Source organism: Zosterops lateralis, assembly GCF_965231275.1.
Source record: "Zosterops lateralis genome assembly, chromosome: 5".
NCBI lineage: Eukaryota > Metazoa > Chordata > Aves > Passeriformes > Zosteropidae > Zosterops > Zosterops lateralis.
This window is the reverse complement of record NC_139766.1, coordinates 8920567-8937526: the sequence shown is the minus strand read 5'-3', so window position 1 is coordinate 8937526 and position 16960 is coordinate 8920567. Positions and strand designations below refer to the sequence as shown.

General features: G+C 40.3%; 1 protein-coding gene across 2 annotated transcripts; it reads left to right on the top strand.

Annotated features, from left to right (window-relative positions):
• The first annotated feature begins 7679 nt into the window (after nt 1-7679).
• HAUS3 (HAUS augmin like complex subunit 3) lies at nt 7680-16593 on the top strand. 2 transcript variants are annotated; one of them, XM_083861587.1, is made up of 6 exons: nt 7680-7699; nt 8810-8860; nt 9423-10341; nt 11379-11815; nt 13429-13657; nt 14999-16593. In XM_083861587.1, the coding sequence occupies exons 3-6, from the start codon at nt 9505-9507 to the stop codon at nt 15263-15265; spliced, it is 1770 nt and encodes a 589-aa protein (XP_083717713.1). In that variant the 5' UTR covers nt 7680-7699; nt 8810-8860; nt 9423-9504; the 3' UTR covers nt 15266-16593. The 2 variants fall into 2 exon arrangements, with proteins under 2 accessions (XP_083717713.1, XP_083717712.1); XM_083861586.1 differs by lacking the exons at nt 7680-7699; nt 8810-8860 and having other exon boundaries at nt 9280-10341.
• Nucleotides 16594-16960: the final 367 nt, after the last annotated feature.

Here is a 16960-nt window from a genome sequence, read left to right as displayed (position 1 = left end):
TAGGTCTTTTTCTCTGTGGAAGGGGCTCTGGAGAGATGAAGTCACCGCGAAGTTCTTTTTATGGAGACGTGGAGGTTTGGCCTGTTTCCTGGAGGAGAAGAAAGGAAGGGCTTTCCCTTGCGGCACGCAGGTGTCGGAGGATACACGCCTCTGCACTGCTCCTGGATTAGTGCTTGCTCCAGCTCCGTGCCTGCACTCTGCCATCACCGCAGTGAGGCACAAAAAAAACAGCCTAAAATTGTTAGTTCTTTCTGCATATTCTCCGCTGCAATTCTGAGGATGAATCCTCCTTCACATCCATCCTCTCTCTGCCCAGCTTGTACCCTGCCAGGCTCATTGCAGCTGATTTATTTATCTTCTGAAAAGAGCAGGTTTGGCAGTAGAAGCTCTGCAGCACATTATTAACCAGAGACTGGATCCTGTATTGTCTTTTGCAAAGAACAAACTTGGTTCAGAGTGAGTTTTAGCAGGTTAAAACAGAAACAAAAAAACCTCCAAAAATCCATTTGAAGGACAGTTTTCTATGTGATGTTTATAGATTAGTTTCAATTTTAATTTATTAGTATAAGATTTAGAATGGGAAAAAAACTGCTTAAAATCTAACACATCTAACTTGATCTAACTTACAGAACTAAGACTGACTTCAGTGGTGTTATATTTCTGACATGGATGAATATGGGTTCAACTATACTACATGCATATAATAATAGAAGTAGCAAAAGAGTTACTCATTGACCTACAAAAAATTTACAGTGATAAATACCAGTATTCTGAGCATCTGACTGTACACTTTGCATAACCCATTTCAGTGGATGAACTTAGAATGCCAAAAGAGGAGAACTGGGCAGCAGAAAGAGATGAAGTTACAAGTATGGGCTCTGCCTGCAGACCTGCTCTGGGCAGGTACTTCTGCTTTTCCTGGAAGTACTTAAAACAGTCTCTGCTCCTGAACAAGTGTTTATTTCACCCTTTTACCAACTTTTTGGCAGACTGGTAATTAGTGGTGAAACTTTTCATCCTTGCAGATCAGCCATGTGGAAGAAACACATTTTTGAAAAGAATCACATCATCACAGCTTTTAATTAAGTGATATTAATTTTATGAATTTCATTTTATGATGCTGCTGATAAAGGAATGTCTTCAAAACAAATTACTCTTTCATAAATCTGTTAAATTTGTTTTTAAATGGTAGAGGCCATTGGTTGTGTGTGGTATGAGCCAGTAACAGTGCTGATATTTAATCCATTAACTTACACTTTCCAAAATTGATGGAAGAATAATTGAAACCTTTTAGGAACCCTTTAAGGAAGAGCTGCACTCCCTACAAATACTAACGGGGCAAACACAGAAATTAATTTAGCCAGCAATGAAATGAGCCAATTTGCTTAAGTGACTGTCTAAATGCACTGTTGTTAATTGCTAGCTGTAAAGAAAACATCCAAGTGTGTTCCATAGCCACCCAGAATTAAAATGCAGGGGATATATGAAACAGAAAAGACCATTTGGTCACCTTGGCTGTTCTCTCTACCTGAAGTATTGTAAATAAGCCCAGGAAAGGATTCCTGGGGAGGCATGGCCAGCTAGAGGCTGGTCTGTTGGCAAAGCAGAGTGAAGGTGCCCCAAGTTCAGAATTCATTTCTTTCATTTTGCATGAGAGGCATAAACTGTGGTTACACAGGATTTATGGCATTGGAAGGGTCTGTGCAGTATGGATGTTTAAGATGAAATTTTGGTGCAGGTGAAGCACTGACTGAGAACCTTCTGCTGCTTACTGGTAAAATTGTTACCTAAAGGTGTTAGCGAGTGGGTTCTGTGCCAGAGCCTCTGGGTCCCAGAGCCAAAGGAATGGTTCATAGTCTGTGAGATGCATTTTACTGTATTATACAGATTCATTTGTACACACGTACATGGCGCTTGCTACGTTCTGTAGCACACGGAGTATTGTGTTGTATCATTATCTCGTTATAATATAAATACAATTTTTTTATACCTTTTTGTTGTGTTACTCAGGTTTTTTTTAAACTTTCATTACTTGTTTTTTGTGCATAGTGTCTCTTCTCTTTGCAGTTCTTTACATATTGCAAATCTTTACATGTCAGCTTATGTCAGCTATTTCATAAAGAGCTCACTGACTTTTAGCAATTCAAATTAATACCATGGTATGAAGATTGGGGTGCTACTTAGAGTTCTTTTACACACACTGGCCCATTGAAACCCCAACAGTCATTAATTTTATTTGTCTCTAACCATGGGTGCTGTATAAATTTCCACTATTACATTTCTAGACAAACTAACCTGTTTGCAAAGTGCAAATTGAAATGCATTAGTGTCTGTTCTAAGTAATTATACTTGAAATCATTTCAGCTCTGTACAAGACAGGGAAAAACGCATTAAAAGGCAGCCTACAAATTCTGCATATTTATTTTGTCAAATATGAAAGTCACATCACAAGTGATGTGCAGCCAGACAAAAATGAGCATTTTAACTGATGAGAGATGAGAGGAGGGACGGAGCTGAAATTCTTCTGTGAATTACATTGTTTACTCTCAGCTGCAGTGTGTGGCATCCCCTGGTTTGTGTTTCAGTTTGTCACGCGTGTTGGTTGGTCTTAAATACACTGACATCTTAAAAATACAGAAGTAGTAGTTTTATGTTGAAATCATGGCCAGTGGCTAGTTGATATGTTTATATTTGATTTGAATAAGCTGAGCTGATGAATCAGTAACATACTCATGTGCAAAGCATAGTAAAGTAATTTTTCTATCACAGTTTTCTTTGAAATTAACATTATCACAAAATAAACATAAAAGACAATCTAGCACTTAATAATTTAGTGTAATTAATCTCCAACAGAAAAAACCCCAGCTATAATAAAATTTTAGCGGTGCTGTACTTTATGACAGCACCAGTTTTCTCAGCAAAAGAATTGCATTGGATAAAAAAATTATTATAAATGTGGTGGCACTATTTTTGTAAATCCTGTACAGTTTATGATCTGTACAGCTTTGTTTATGACATTTGTCATATTATACCATTTATTTATAAGAAAAATAAGTTTCCTTATTTCGCTAATGATGGATGTTTCAAATTTAATACTAAACATTCAGAAGCTTGCCTTGCCTATCAGGATGAAAATTGGGGTTTTCATTCAAAACAGGGTCAGGAGAGTAAAACAAACAATTTTCTGAGAAAAAAGAAAATACCCCTTTGAGCATTATATGTTTAAATACATTAGGAATGGTAGCCCAAACATGTAGGAGCTTCTTGTATATTTATGGTACTGAATCCAACAAAGCTGAAGGAAACTAATCACTCTGACCTGCTTTTCTGGGAATACAAGGTCTCAGAATGAAATCTACCATTCCTCTGGAGAGAAGATACATGCACTTGGCAAAGAAAACAAGCTGGTGCCAAATTCCTGTCTTCTGACTTTGTTATAATAAAAGTTCACATGGCACTTCAAAAGTTGTGCTTAATCCAGAATTCAAATTTGCTTAAAGCAATGAATTACATTTTGGACAGGGTGTTTCCAAAGAGTGATTGTTGCTCCAACAATCTGCAGCAGGGACTTTTGCAATCCTGCTGCTGTGAGCAGATGTGTAGTACGATGCAAAATCAAAAAGCTTCTGTACACTTACAGTTCACTAGCTAAAAGCCTATTTCCTCGCCTCCTCTGTGTTGATTTTTTTTCCCCCAAAACAAAGCCATAACCAGAAGGAATCCCTAAAGCAGTAACAAGCAAACGACTTTGCGTTTTTCTTCTGACAGATGTATCCCAGTGGGAGGGTTTAGACTGGGCAGCTGCAATGCCTGTGTGGGGGCACTGCACTACTCGGCTGTTTGTTACAGCCTCTGCCGATGGGTAACCGAGAGCTCCTCGCTGAGGTGTCAGGCACGATGATGTCATATTTTGCAGTGGAACAAACACAACATGGTATGGATGGAATACTGCAGAGCTTGCAGACATCCTTCCAGAAATATTTATGCCTTAATCTGCTGGAATTCACCATAAAATGGCTTGTAAAGGCAATATCTAAGCAGCCTCTCCAGTTCTAGGAAACAGATGCGAAACAACTGCTCCTAGAATGGAAAAAAAGGGTAAGGTAAGCCTTAATTATGTTTTGGCTGAACACAACTAAAAAAAAAAAATTAATCAGAGGAAAACAATCCTGATGCACAAGGAGCTGCAAAAGCAAACACTGCAGCACATGGGTCTGAGGTTGGGTGGGAAAGGGGCTGTCAGAAATGCTGACAATATGTTTGTAGAAGGCTGTTGTTTAATATCTGCCCTAAGAACTGATCGATGGTCTAACAGATGAAAATTGGTTTCTCTTTAGAGGCTTGTTCTTTCAAAATGAGAATTTTAAGTGCACAGTGTTCTGACCTAAAATATTTCAATTCTAGCCTGAATTCCTATGCCAGCAGGGATTATGAGATCATGTTGTCTGTCAACTCCTCTTTTGTCCATCTGTTCCCCTCCTCCTTTCCTTGATAACTTCTGAACCTTCTGGCTATTTTCACCAAATTTGACAAAGCAGAGATAGAACAGAGCCTGCAATTAATAATCCATGATGAAAACTTTCATGGAAACTCCATGTCTAGGTAGAAAGAAATAAAGAAAAGAAATTATTTCCTGCATTGAACATGGCTCAATTGAGCTCTTCCCTGTTTTCAAGTGGTGGCCACTGGCCAGCACGGACATAGCTCCAAACTGCTACAGAATGAGCGTGCAGTGCTGCTTTCCCAGGTAAACAGATGGGGACACAGGTTTTGGGAAAGGCCACAAAGGAGGCGAGACATCATAGCTGTGAGTCTGGAAAGAGGGAGCAGAACCAGTCACACAGGGAACTGAAGGCGTGAGTTGCAGCAATCCAGTCAGACAATTTGATAGACAAAAGACAGGCAAACTTTTATCAGATGTATTTGTGGACTTCATTGGCAAAGCTGCCTTTGGACAGCAGAATTTTAGGAATTTTTCTAGGTGTTCAAAATTGGCTTTTACACAGGCATTTTTTTACATGAGTAACACTGATATTTAAAAAAAAAACCAAAAAACAAAAAAACAAAAAACAAAAAACAAAACAAAACAAAACAAAAAAACCCACCAAAAACCAAAAACCAAAAAACAAACAAACAAACAAAAAAACCCAACAAAAACAAAACAAAACAAAAAACAACCCAAAAACAACCCCAAACCCCAAACCACAGCACTGAGAAGCACAAGTCTGCAAAATACCACTGTAGAAGAAGTTGATTTTGGTGCAAGTAACTGACTGAACTGAAACAGCAGAGCATTATGAAATAAGCTGGTGAATGCTTTTGTTCCTTCCCTGTTGGACAGACAAAATGCACTCTATCTGCAAGATGATTTGAAAACTTCAGCCAGCCTAAATTGCAGCTGCAGATCGAGCTGTAATCTGATGGGGAGGAATTCAACACTACAGCTCTTTTTGCCCACGAGAACTCACTGCCAGGTCAGGGTTTAGTTCTAAAAATGTGTTGCACAGACCACATTATACCAGAAATCAACATTTTGCACTTTGCAAGTGATACAGGTGCTGATTTTGATCAAGAAAACCTAATGTGAGCTTGCCTTAGCTGAGCTAAGATGCAAGGTTGCTCATTTCCCTGTGTTGGTTCATTTCAACAATTGCATTAAGTGAGATTAGAGAAGCTGCACATTTAGGACAAGTAGTAGGAGGGCTCAGCCACCCACATATGGACCGGGTCAATGCTTCATCTGGGTGAAATGCAGAGATAACATTTCTGGATACAGTAAATTATTTCTTTTTAGAATAACTGGCCCTATGAACCACAACAAAAAGAAATGCCATTCTGAATTTAGTTTTCAGCAGTGCAGAGGATCTAATTCAAGAGCTATTAGTGGGTGAGCTGCTCAATAGTAACAACCACAGTATAATTAAACTTAACACTAAGATGAATGCAAGACAAATAAAGCAAACAGATACTCAATTTTAAGAAAATGACCTATGCAAAAATGGGGGAAAATGCCAAAAAATAAATAAAAAAAAAACCAACCCAAAACCACCAACTCTAAATGAGCAGTTCCAAACCAAGAAGCCTGCAAACACCCAGAAGGCTTAAAAAATACAGTTCCAGAAGCCAAGGTAAAATGTCTGACATAAACAGAAAAACGTGGCATAAACCTCCCCCTGCTTGCATGATTCCACAAGAAATTAAGGAGGCTATTGCGAGGCACATATTTTGAGGGGAAGCCCAGGAAAATGTGGCATGTGAAATGTAAAGAGGAAGTGAGGATGGCTAAACTCAAGGAGTGGCTGATAAAGGATGCTCAGAGTGTTGGTGACAAGTTCACTTGATGCTTGTCTGAGGACCAGCCTTTGCAATGCAGAGGTCCCACAGTCTATGTTGAGAGCTTTCTGGTAACCTCATGGGCAGCAGCAGCCAAAAAGTCAAGAAAACAGGGGGCATTGTAAGGAAGACATTGGAAATGAGGATTCCGTAGACAACCTTGTTACACCCATGCCCTGAGGACTCTGCGCAGTCTTGTGTCCGCACCCTGAGCAAGGCACAGGGATGCTCTAAGAGATTCAGAGCAAGACATTGGGAACAATGCGGGGAATGGAGCACTGGCTCTACAGAGGCCAAATTTTGGGACTCTCCAAACCGGAGAGGACAAAGCTGAAGGAAAATGCCCTGGTTGTTTGTAAATTTTCATGAATACTATGAGTAAGGTACACACAGAGGTGGCAGTGACCAAATCCTGAAATGCTAGTGCCAGGAATCATTTGATGGCTTTTAGAGAGAGCTACAAAGCAATGATACAAAAGACACTTAGGAAAGTGTCTTTTCAAAAAGCACTTAATGATGTTGTGGGACGTTACCTTGTGAAGTTATGTGTCAGCATGTTCAAAAATCAAATCCAGGCAAATCCGGGGGCATAAAGCCCCTCAATTACCGAAAGAACTAAGCAGGGGTAGGAACCAGCATCAGCAGCACTGGGTAGGGATGGCGAAGTGCCCGCAGCTGGCCATGTCTGGGTTTCAAGAAAGCCGGTGGGCACAGCAGGCAAAGCTGGGCGACATCAACTGCGCTCAGGTCTGCCCCGTCCTCCCCCTCCCGTGTGCCGGGCAGGGGAAACGGGGAGCGAGGGCCGCGGAGAGCTGAAGGGACGGAGCTGAGGGGGCCGAGGGGAGGGGAAACGGGGAGCGAGGGCGGCGGAGAGCTGAGGGGACGGAGCTGAGGAGGCTGCGGGGACGGGACGGAGCGAGCGGTTCCCACGCGACCGCCCTGAGGGGCAGCGCGGCACGGCCGCGGGAGCCCCGCCCACATGACGTCACCGGTCAGCGGGCCGGGCGCGAGGCGGGACGCTGCGCGCGTGCGCGGGGCCCCTCCGTGAGCGGAGCGGGCGCGCGCAAGCGCAGTGGGCGGAGCGGGGCGGGGACACCGCGCGCGCGGCGGGCGGTTCGAGCTGTGGGCGCTTCCCGCGCCTTCCCTGAACTTCCCCTCAGCCTTCCCCGGGTTTTCTTTCACCCCTCCCTCGGCCTCCCTTCACCCTCCCTAAGCCTCCTTTCAACCCTCCCTTAGCCTCCCATCCGCCTCCCCTCCGCCTTCCTGTCGCTTTCCCTTGGCCCTCTCTGAGGCTCCCTTCAGCTTTCCCGCCATTTCCCGCCCCGCTCCCCTCGCTCCCCTGGGGCCGCCGCTGCGGAGCGCCGCGGTGAGTACGGGGCTGTGCTGCGGGCTCGGGACTCGCTCCCCGCGGGCCGGGGTCCCTGTGTGGCTGGAGGCAGCGGCTGCCCCGGGGGCGGGACGTGGCCCTTGAGGGCCCCATTTGTGCGGCCCGTGCGGGGACGGGCATGGCGGGTGCTCCCTCGGGGCTCCGGAGTTGTTGTTTGTGGTGTTTGATGGCAGTGGCAGTGCTGTGGTGGCCCAGCGTGCCAGCTGTGCCAGCGCACAGTGTTGTGTGTGGGCCCGTTATTTCACAGAATCACAGAATCAGTAAGGTTGGAAGGGACCTTTGGGGACCATCCAGTCCAACCCCCCTGCAGGGTCACCTGGGGCGGGTTACCCAGGAGCGCGTCCACGTTGTTTTGGAATGTCTCCAGAGATGGGGATTTCACCTCCTCTCCGGGCAGCCTGTTCCAGTGCCCTGCCACCCTCAACGTAAAGTTCTTCCTCATGTTAAAGTCAAACTTGTTGTGTTTTAGTTTATGGCCATTACTCCTTGTCAGTGGGCACCACTGAACAAAGGGCAGCATCCTCTTGGCCCCCATATTTACGTATTTTGAGGACAGCCCTTGTAAGCGCGGGGGACAGAGGACGCTTGGAGCGCTGCCCGGTGACACGAAACTCGTGCAACACCCTGTGTCATCTGCTGTCTCTGGGCTAAGTCAGACTTAGGGCTGAGTCAAGAATGAACTGAGTCAGATGGGGAACTTAAGAGCAATGGCTTTACTTGTTCAGCGCTCCAGGCTGGCTGGCAGAGTGCGGGCCCTCTGTATGTTTTACAAACAAAGTATTAAGTAATATCAAACTAAAAAATGTCCCTCAGTATTACCAGAGTATTGCAGACAAGGCCTCCTGACACCTGATAACTTACTGTATATCCTTTGCTGCCTGTTACACGCACTTTAGGATCCCAAAGCTGATTTTTTTGTCTGCTAGGAAGCAGAAAAGCAGCAAACTCCCTTTTCTTGTAAGTTGTGACTGTTTTCACAGGAGTATTTTTACACTGATCTTAATTTTAATTTTTTTATAATCGATCAAAAACCCTGCAGTTTTATGTTGAGGCATTTGTGTGTTAAAGTATTTCTTGTTCCATTTTCAGAGGAAACTTTAAAACAAAGATTTAGAAGACAAGATTCTGCTTGCTGTTGAGGTAAAAAAAACCTTATAGCCAAGATCTTGAAGTGGTGTAACATCACTGTAGTTTTGTTTTTAGAACAAACTGAAAACCATGATAATTTTGGAAGATTTAAAATAATTGTGGGTGGTTTTTTAAATGAACTTGCAGAAAACTACGTAAGGAAAATCACTTTTGCAGTCCAAGAAATTGCTCAATATTAACAGCTTTGCTTTTAAATTAATGATACTATACTGTTTCCATAATAAGTTTATGTGAATTAAGGAAAAACGTAAGTGTTTGCAATGATCTGGGATGTAATTGATACAAAAATATGTCCTGATTTGATCAACAGATGATATTAAGATATCTGAAATTAAAATCGGTTTCTAGTCTTTGAATAGCAACTTTGATCCAAAACAGCATTCAGGATTTTTTTTTTTGTGATCTGACACTTCCTTTTTCCTGTACAGACTCTTTTTATTAAAATACTGAATATTCATTTTAAATGGCAAAAAAAAAAAAGCTGGAATAATACCCCAGATTTTTTTCCATGCATTTGGATCGTTTCTGCTTACAAAAATATTTTTATCATGAGCTGTGGAAAGGATTTTGTGGGAATTCTTAAAAAAATTGGATATCCAGAGGCTGATGAGCTTAATGGAGAAGATTTTGACTGGATGTTTGAGTCTTCAGAAGACAAATCATTTTTGGAGTGGTTTTGTGGAAACATAAATGAGCAGCATGTGGTATCTGAAGAAGAACTGCAAGATTTTGATAATCTTCTCAAGTGTGGTAAGCCTGTTTTGGAAGGAAATGCTCTGGATGAAGTCCTTAAAACCTTGGAGCCCACGGGTTCAGCGAACAGTAGCCAAGAGGAGGACAGGGAAGAAGAGGAAGAAGTGAAGAAATTAGAGGATGAACTTCAAACTCTTCAGAAGTTAAAAAACCTTCAAATCCATCGCCATAATAAGCTTCAACTGTTGGTTACCACCAACAGCCACGTGTTACAGACATTCCAAAGCAGAGAGGAAGAAGCACGTAAAGATTGGAAAGAAGGCCTGGAGGTGTTTATTGCAGCAAATAATAAGCTTGACAGTGAACTGCAGTCTCTTATAGCTGCAGTGAAGAAATTTGCCTCTTTCTTCACTGCTTCAGATTCAGAACGAGGGTCGGATGCACATCCAGTGTTTTTTTCCCAACTTCCTTTGGACAAATATTTGTCTGTGGAAAAACAAAGCACTGCAGCACTTACATCACACATAAAGAAGTGTTTTTATAAAGGTATGGCTGAATGCACTGAAAATTCACATGAAGGCAGCTTTCAGCTGGATGATTTAATCAAGCAGGTCCCTTTTGATGAGGCTAATGAAGTTTGTGAAGAGAGGCAGGAGATAGCCAGGCTCCAGGCAGCCTATATCTGCAGTCAGAACCAGCTAATCCAGCTGCAAGCCGAAGAGGAGGGCCTGAATTCAGCTATCAAGTGTGCAGAGAGCCTGCTGCAGTCCTCGGACAAGGTAAGGCACAAAGGTGATAGAAGGTACTGGAGTTTTAAACAGACAGGCAAGTTCTGCTGGATCTAGTGAAAGGAATTCCTGAGTTATTGTTATTTCAATCATTTTTATACAGTGAAATTGCACTTTTATGAAGTTTTGGTCTTGCTCACAAAACTGCTCTAATGAAATATCTTTAGTTTCCATAATTAGAAATTCTTCAGCGTGGTACAGGACCTTTAATTCTACTTTCCAGCATTGCTACCTTTAAAATCCTAGAATTTGTAGTATCTTTCTAGTTTTGTTTAACTTTGAATTTTCAGATCAGAACTGGCTCATTGTACAACAAACAGAATCTTAGCTTTGGTTGCAATTTTGTGGTATTAAGGAGCCAATATGATAAATGTATTCCTGTTTATATTGTGTAGCATAAGCTTAGAAAGTTTTAGTTCACTGACTCTGGAAACTCAAGTATTTGTATGAAATAAATAAATCTGATAGTTGAAGCTGTGGAAGTCTCTCAACAAGTGAGTGACAGGCAGATGTGGCCAGTGGGATTTGTGAAGAAATCATGATGAAAGGAAAGGTATTTGCTTATGCCAGTCGTGGACTACCTTGAGGCATCATGTCAGTTTGTATATTTTCATTTATGGATGACTAGTATATAGGAGTTGATTGATTAGGGTAATTTGAAAAAGATTGATTCTGCCAGCAGTGTTGATCTAACTGAATATAAAAAAATCATGTTTGCTTGCGAGATTTCGGTCAGGCATGCTTGAAATAGGTGCTAGGTAAAATGCAGCTCTTTTATTTTTAACACAATAAACTGTTTCCTGTGACAGAATGAAATTACTTTTTACCGAAATATATTTATTATCTACTTTTTTCATCTGTATTTGCATTTTTTTTCTAAAGGTCTGTAAAACTACTTGTGGAGTTTTAATTTAATTTTGTAGCTAAATTTAACATAAATACATGAATCTCATACGAACTGAAGAAATGTTTGGGGGGTGGCTTGGCGGGAACCATGAAGAAATTCACAAATATTTTGTTTTATGCAGGATATTGGACAACAGGAAAACACTGATGCTAAAATATCTAGCTTAAGTGCTGAAATTTCAGCAATTAAAGGAGATATAGCTCAGATAAATAACGAAGAACTGCTTCCCCTTCTTAAGAAGAATGCACAACTTCTGACTGCACCAGTGGTGAAAGAATACTTAGATTACCAAATTGCTCGTCAGGAGTGTTATGCTGCAAGTCAAGATAAAATAGCCAGGCATTTGATAAGACAGAAAACATCATTTGAACTTATTCAGCTGGCCTGTGAAATGGAGATGAAAAAACACCAGGAGATCAGCTGCCAGCTTGAGAATTTGGTAGAATCTCTGAAGCAAAGCACTGATGAGTTGCAGCAGAGACTACAGGTGATTGCTGAACGAGATGAACAGGCAAAGCCAAGGAACACCATAAGTTCAGAGGATGGTTTATCTTGCAGGCAAGTATTATAGTCACTGTTGAACTTGGATTTCCTTTGAAATAGTATTGGGGAGATGAAGGCTCAGGCAAGGTAAGCCTTGCCTGCTGCCAAGTTCTTATTTACTTGCTGGAGCTAATTAGAATTTTGAATTTTCAAGAACTGAAGCCTTCAAGATGTGAAACTTGTTTCTTCCTTGTCCTTTGAAATTCTCTTCAGGTTTGCCTGAGGAAAAAACTGTTCAATTATCAGTCTTTTTAATATTGCTGGAGCACTCCTAATTAATATCTGTAAGATGAAGAATGTTTAAACCCAAGCCTGTCTTACCTAACACCTCCTGATAGTCCAGAGGTACAGACGTTAACAGCAGCGGTTTCCCAGGTTGTGTGCACGGCCTCATCGGCTGAGGCAGCAAAAACCCCTCGTGTGGCAGGAGAGAGGAATGACTCCTTCGGGCTATGAAATGTGTTTAGCTCAGTTTTACTGCTTGATTTGTCATCTGGTTTGAGTGTCCTGGCATCCATGTAGCAGTCTGCTTTTTCACCATCTAAATAAGTAAGTCTCCTTAAAGTTCAGGTGATACAGTTATGGATGTGTGCTGTGCTGCTCTTCTATAAAGAGTAAACATTTTGATGAGCTGTATTGTGTAATTATAGGTGTGTTACTGTCAGACTTTTCCTCCCTCTTTAGAATGGTGCCTTAAGTGTTTGTTTTTTTAAATAATTGATAAGTGATAGCTGAGTATGGTTTGGCACAGTGAATAACTGGAAGAATTAGGCAGCATTAATTTTACTTCTATTGTGTGTTTGTGTCAGCTTGTTATATTTTTGTTCAGGCTTATTATAAAGTCTCCAAATCACTGAATGTTTCTGGCTATTTTTTTTTTCCTTGAAAAAGAGAAGGGAACTTGAAAGACTTAAAAACCTTATAGGGTTTGTAAGCAGAAAACACTTGAAAGACATTCTGTTACTTCTGAAATATGGCTCGTGCTCTTAATAAAGCCAGTCTGATTTGATATTAGGGGTCAGCTCCTGAAGATTTTGTTATGCAGAGGTGTTAGTAACGTTTGGACTATCTAATGTTGTCTGTAATTGTATTAGGCCCATTCCTGACAGTTTGCTATAGTGTGTGATGCTCTTTTACATGACCTGTAACTAATTGGAGAATTTCTTAGCAGTCTCTTCACAGATAGGAAACAGGAAATACTTCTGTAAACTTGAAAATGTTACAAAGCTTGTTCTTATTTCTCATTGGCTGTTGAAGTCTGCTTTCATTCAGTACTTTAAAAAAATCTATCTTACTTTGCACTCCTTGAAGTGCCAGGAAATAGTTGGCTTCTATTTCTCAGCTTCTCAACTTCTATTTGCATTCATGATGTACTTACTAACTGTTACTTTAGTGTTTCATTGCTGCTAATTTGACATTGAAATATTTTGGAATCCTATTAATCACTACTATATATAGATGGAATCCTGAAATCAGTGGGAGATAGAGCAGTGTTGTAAAAGTCCTCTCAGCAGTATTTAACCTTACTTATCCTCTGACTTCTCAACACAGGCATGTTCTCTTGACTAATGATGATAGAGTGCTTAGGAAAGTTAAAATATTTGTGTGTCTAACTTCACTTGTTACAGGCTGTATCAGCTCCTGGAAGGAGGAAGTAAAAAACAACAATTGTTTAAAACATACAAAAGCCTGGAGCAGATGGCTCAGAAGTTGAAGCAGGACTGTGCTACAGTACAAGATCAGCTGGCAGCATCTGCTCAAGAGCAATCTCTCCTTTTGTCCAACCTGGAAAGGGATGTGGATGCCCTTCATGGTGCTCTCTATCGTGGAACAAATCAGATACAGCTCCGGAGTCCGGTAAGCCCTTAATGATTTTTTTTTTCAAATTACTGCACTGTGTGTCATGTTCTTTTACTGATAAAAGTGTGGTGTAAAGCTCTAGACAGACAAACTGTCCCCACTTATCAGCAAGAAATTTATTACCATAATGATGATGGATGCTGAACATTTACGTTGTCCTTGGCAAGTGCTGGACTTTTGTAAATGGTGTCAGGTAATATTCTTTTTTTGTTTCTGAGCAAACCATTGTATCTAACTGAATTTCTGTCAAAGGCATGTGCAGTCCTGTATTCCTGTGAGCTTGTGGTGTGGGAGATCCCCTGTCTGGCTAGGGTGTCCCTGGAAAACTCATTTAAGTTGCTCTTCATTTCCTTGGGCTTTCTCCTCTGTTACCTCAAAGACCCCAATAGTGCAGTTTGGCCCCTTAAAAGCCTGACCATGGGTGGGTCATTTGGACAAACTAGAAATACCAGAATTTTGAAGGACAATTGTAGCAGGACAATCCTGCTACACAGCTCTCAAATGTTAAGTTTAGACCACCTTTTAAATGGGAACAGGGTTTATTAAGAGCACCTTGTTATGGTTTTTAAATCATTGTAGATACCTCAAAAATGCATCAAGGGAAATCTCCTGTTATATAATACTTTCTTGGTTAATTACATTAAAATATATTTAACATTCATCTGTCAAATGAATTTGCAACGTATAGAACAGTTTTTATTTAAAAATGAAACTGTAATTGGAACAGTATGTATTTAGAGATTGCACATTATTAAATCAAATACCTTCCCATTGATTTAAGTTACTTCTTAAAATATGGCAACTTGTTCTATTGCTACTGTTTCTCAAGAAAAATAATTCCTTTAATAAGGAAATAATGTACAAGTAGATGATTAATCTGCTTATACTGAACTATCATAAGAATGCCAGTTGGAAAACTTGTAACTAGTATTTAATGATTTAATTGTAAAATTGATTTGGCTTTTTTGTTGTCCCTTTTGTTTGCTTGTTTGTTCCCTTTTAAGATTTGACTAGCAATGAAGACTTGTAATTGATAGACCATGTCATTTTCTCTCTAGGTCAGGTTCAGATTCTTATTCTTGTCTTAACTCCTCTGGTCAACAAGTAAATGAAATTACATTTGCATAATATGATATGAATTCTGTTACATAGAGCTCAAAAATTACATAAACAACTTGAATGGAATCCCTAATTATTTTTGTTTCTGAGTCTTTTTTGTGACTACTTTTTGATTACAAACAAGTGACTTCCCAAAGTAAAAAGCCTTTTATGTTTCTAGTTCAGCTAGTGTATTAACAATAGAAAAGTAATAATTTTTTGTCTTTTATTTTTTGTTAGGAACTTACTGAGCAGTTTCACCAACTGGAAGTGGATTTAGAGGAATTAAATCACCTCCTTAAGGATCTGGTTGCTGATCTGAAGTCGAAGAGAAGCTTTTTAGAGTCCAATAAACTGCATCAGATGGAAAGAGACTTGTATGTGTATTTTTTCAAAGATGAAGAGCACTTGAAAGAGATGGTGGAGAAGCTTGAGCAGCAGTCTCAGGCTAAAGCCAGTGGTCTGGAAGATGAGAATTTCACAACCAGTGGAGTTCTTAATGTCTAAACAGCAATGTACTCTTAAGAAAGGAAAATGTTAATGTAAACTGCTTTCAAGTTTATGGAATAATAAGCATTAACTTGTCAAGGCTGACACTTACCTGTCACTGCAGTGAATCTTAACTGCCACTGTTCCCAGCTGGGATTGTGTGCTGCTTTATGGCTTCTGCCTGCTGAATTCAGTCTCAGTTTTGTCAGAACTCTTGGATATGAAGTAACTGTTGGTTATTTGAAAGAAGTACATTCAGGCTGCTCTTCTGCTGGCCTGTGTGTTATTTCTGCTGCACACAGCATAGCATCAATAGGAGTGTGTCATACCCTTGAGTTAAGTCTTTTTGCATGCTAAGAACTTTCGATTGAACTGCAAAATGAATGTGGAGAAGACATTCCAGATTTTGGAACAAGAATGTAACGTGTTCATAGTGAAGAGGAGAGTTCTCAAAGCCAACAGATATTCCATGATTGTTTCCCTTACAGTTCTTCTAAGAAGACTTGGCTTTGTTAGAAATGTGTTGGATTATGTACCAGAATCTGTTTTAACTATTGAGACTATCTGTTTTAGGATCATTCCAATATCTCTTAATTTAACTTATGGCCTATCTTCTCCATTGAAACCAGTCCATACTTGTACTGGGTTTGTCAATGAAGAAGAATTTTAAATGTATCTTCTGTACTTCTGAGTTTGCCTTATAATTTATAATGATAGGCATTTCAATTCAGAGTGCTGATGCTTTCATGCTTGTGCTTTCATGTGCATTGTTAGCCTGTTTATCAAATTTGTATATAGCTTCCTAATATACCAATGTAACTAAATAGACTTTTATAATATGATAATTTCCAGTCTTTTATATTTTGATGGGATCAGCTGTGCTTGCTTTCAAGCACTCTAAGTATTGATGAAGGTTAGTATATTAGTTTAAATTTGGTAACAGTAGTCTTAAAACTATTTTGATGGCACACTTTTAACTTCTATGTGATTATAACTTATTTTGAAATGTGTAATTTTTTTTTTTTTAGCTTACTGGTTGGGTGTCTTTATGTCTGGATTTCATGCTGCTTAACTTTATACTTTGTGTTTATTATTAAATGCCAAACTCTGTCAATTCAGTTCAGTGTGGTTAATATTTATGGTGAATCTGTGTGGGTTTTTTTAGGCCTGTTCTCAGGCATGGTGTTGTGTTTATATTTAGTGTGATGGGTTCTCATTTTGATCTGCCCCTGGGGCTGTGACTGCTGCTTACCAGCCTGAGAAGTCAGGGAGCACTTTAACCCTGTGTAGCAAAGAAGTGTTGCTCTTAGTTACAGAAGTTAGGAGGAGTTGAGTGCAGGGAAGGATTGTACTTCTGACTCCTGGAATGTCAGGGAAAAGAAAACCCTTCCACCTCTCACTCTTTCCTTCACATGCGTGTTAATTAGAACGAGACAGATATAGACAGTGCTAATGCAGTGTGATGGTTGTTCCTCTTTGAATTGGATGCAAATATTTGCACTTGTAAGTATTAAAAGTGGCAATGTACCTGTACCATTTTTCTTGAGCCAAGAAAAATGCTTCCGTGTAGGCAGAGGAACTGTTGTTTGCTCATGGTTAAGTTTGATAGTCTGCTCATGCACTGGGTCTAGTGGGAGAAGACCAGAATAACAGGAGTCCAGTTACCCATTTGTATAGGAATACTTGAGTCAACAGCAGGTTTTGGTATAGTGA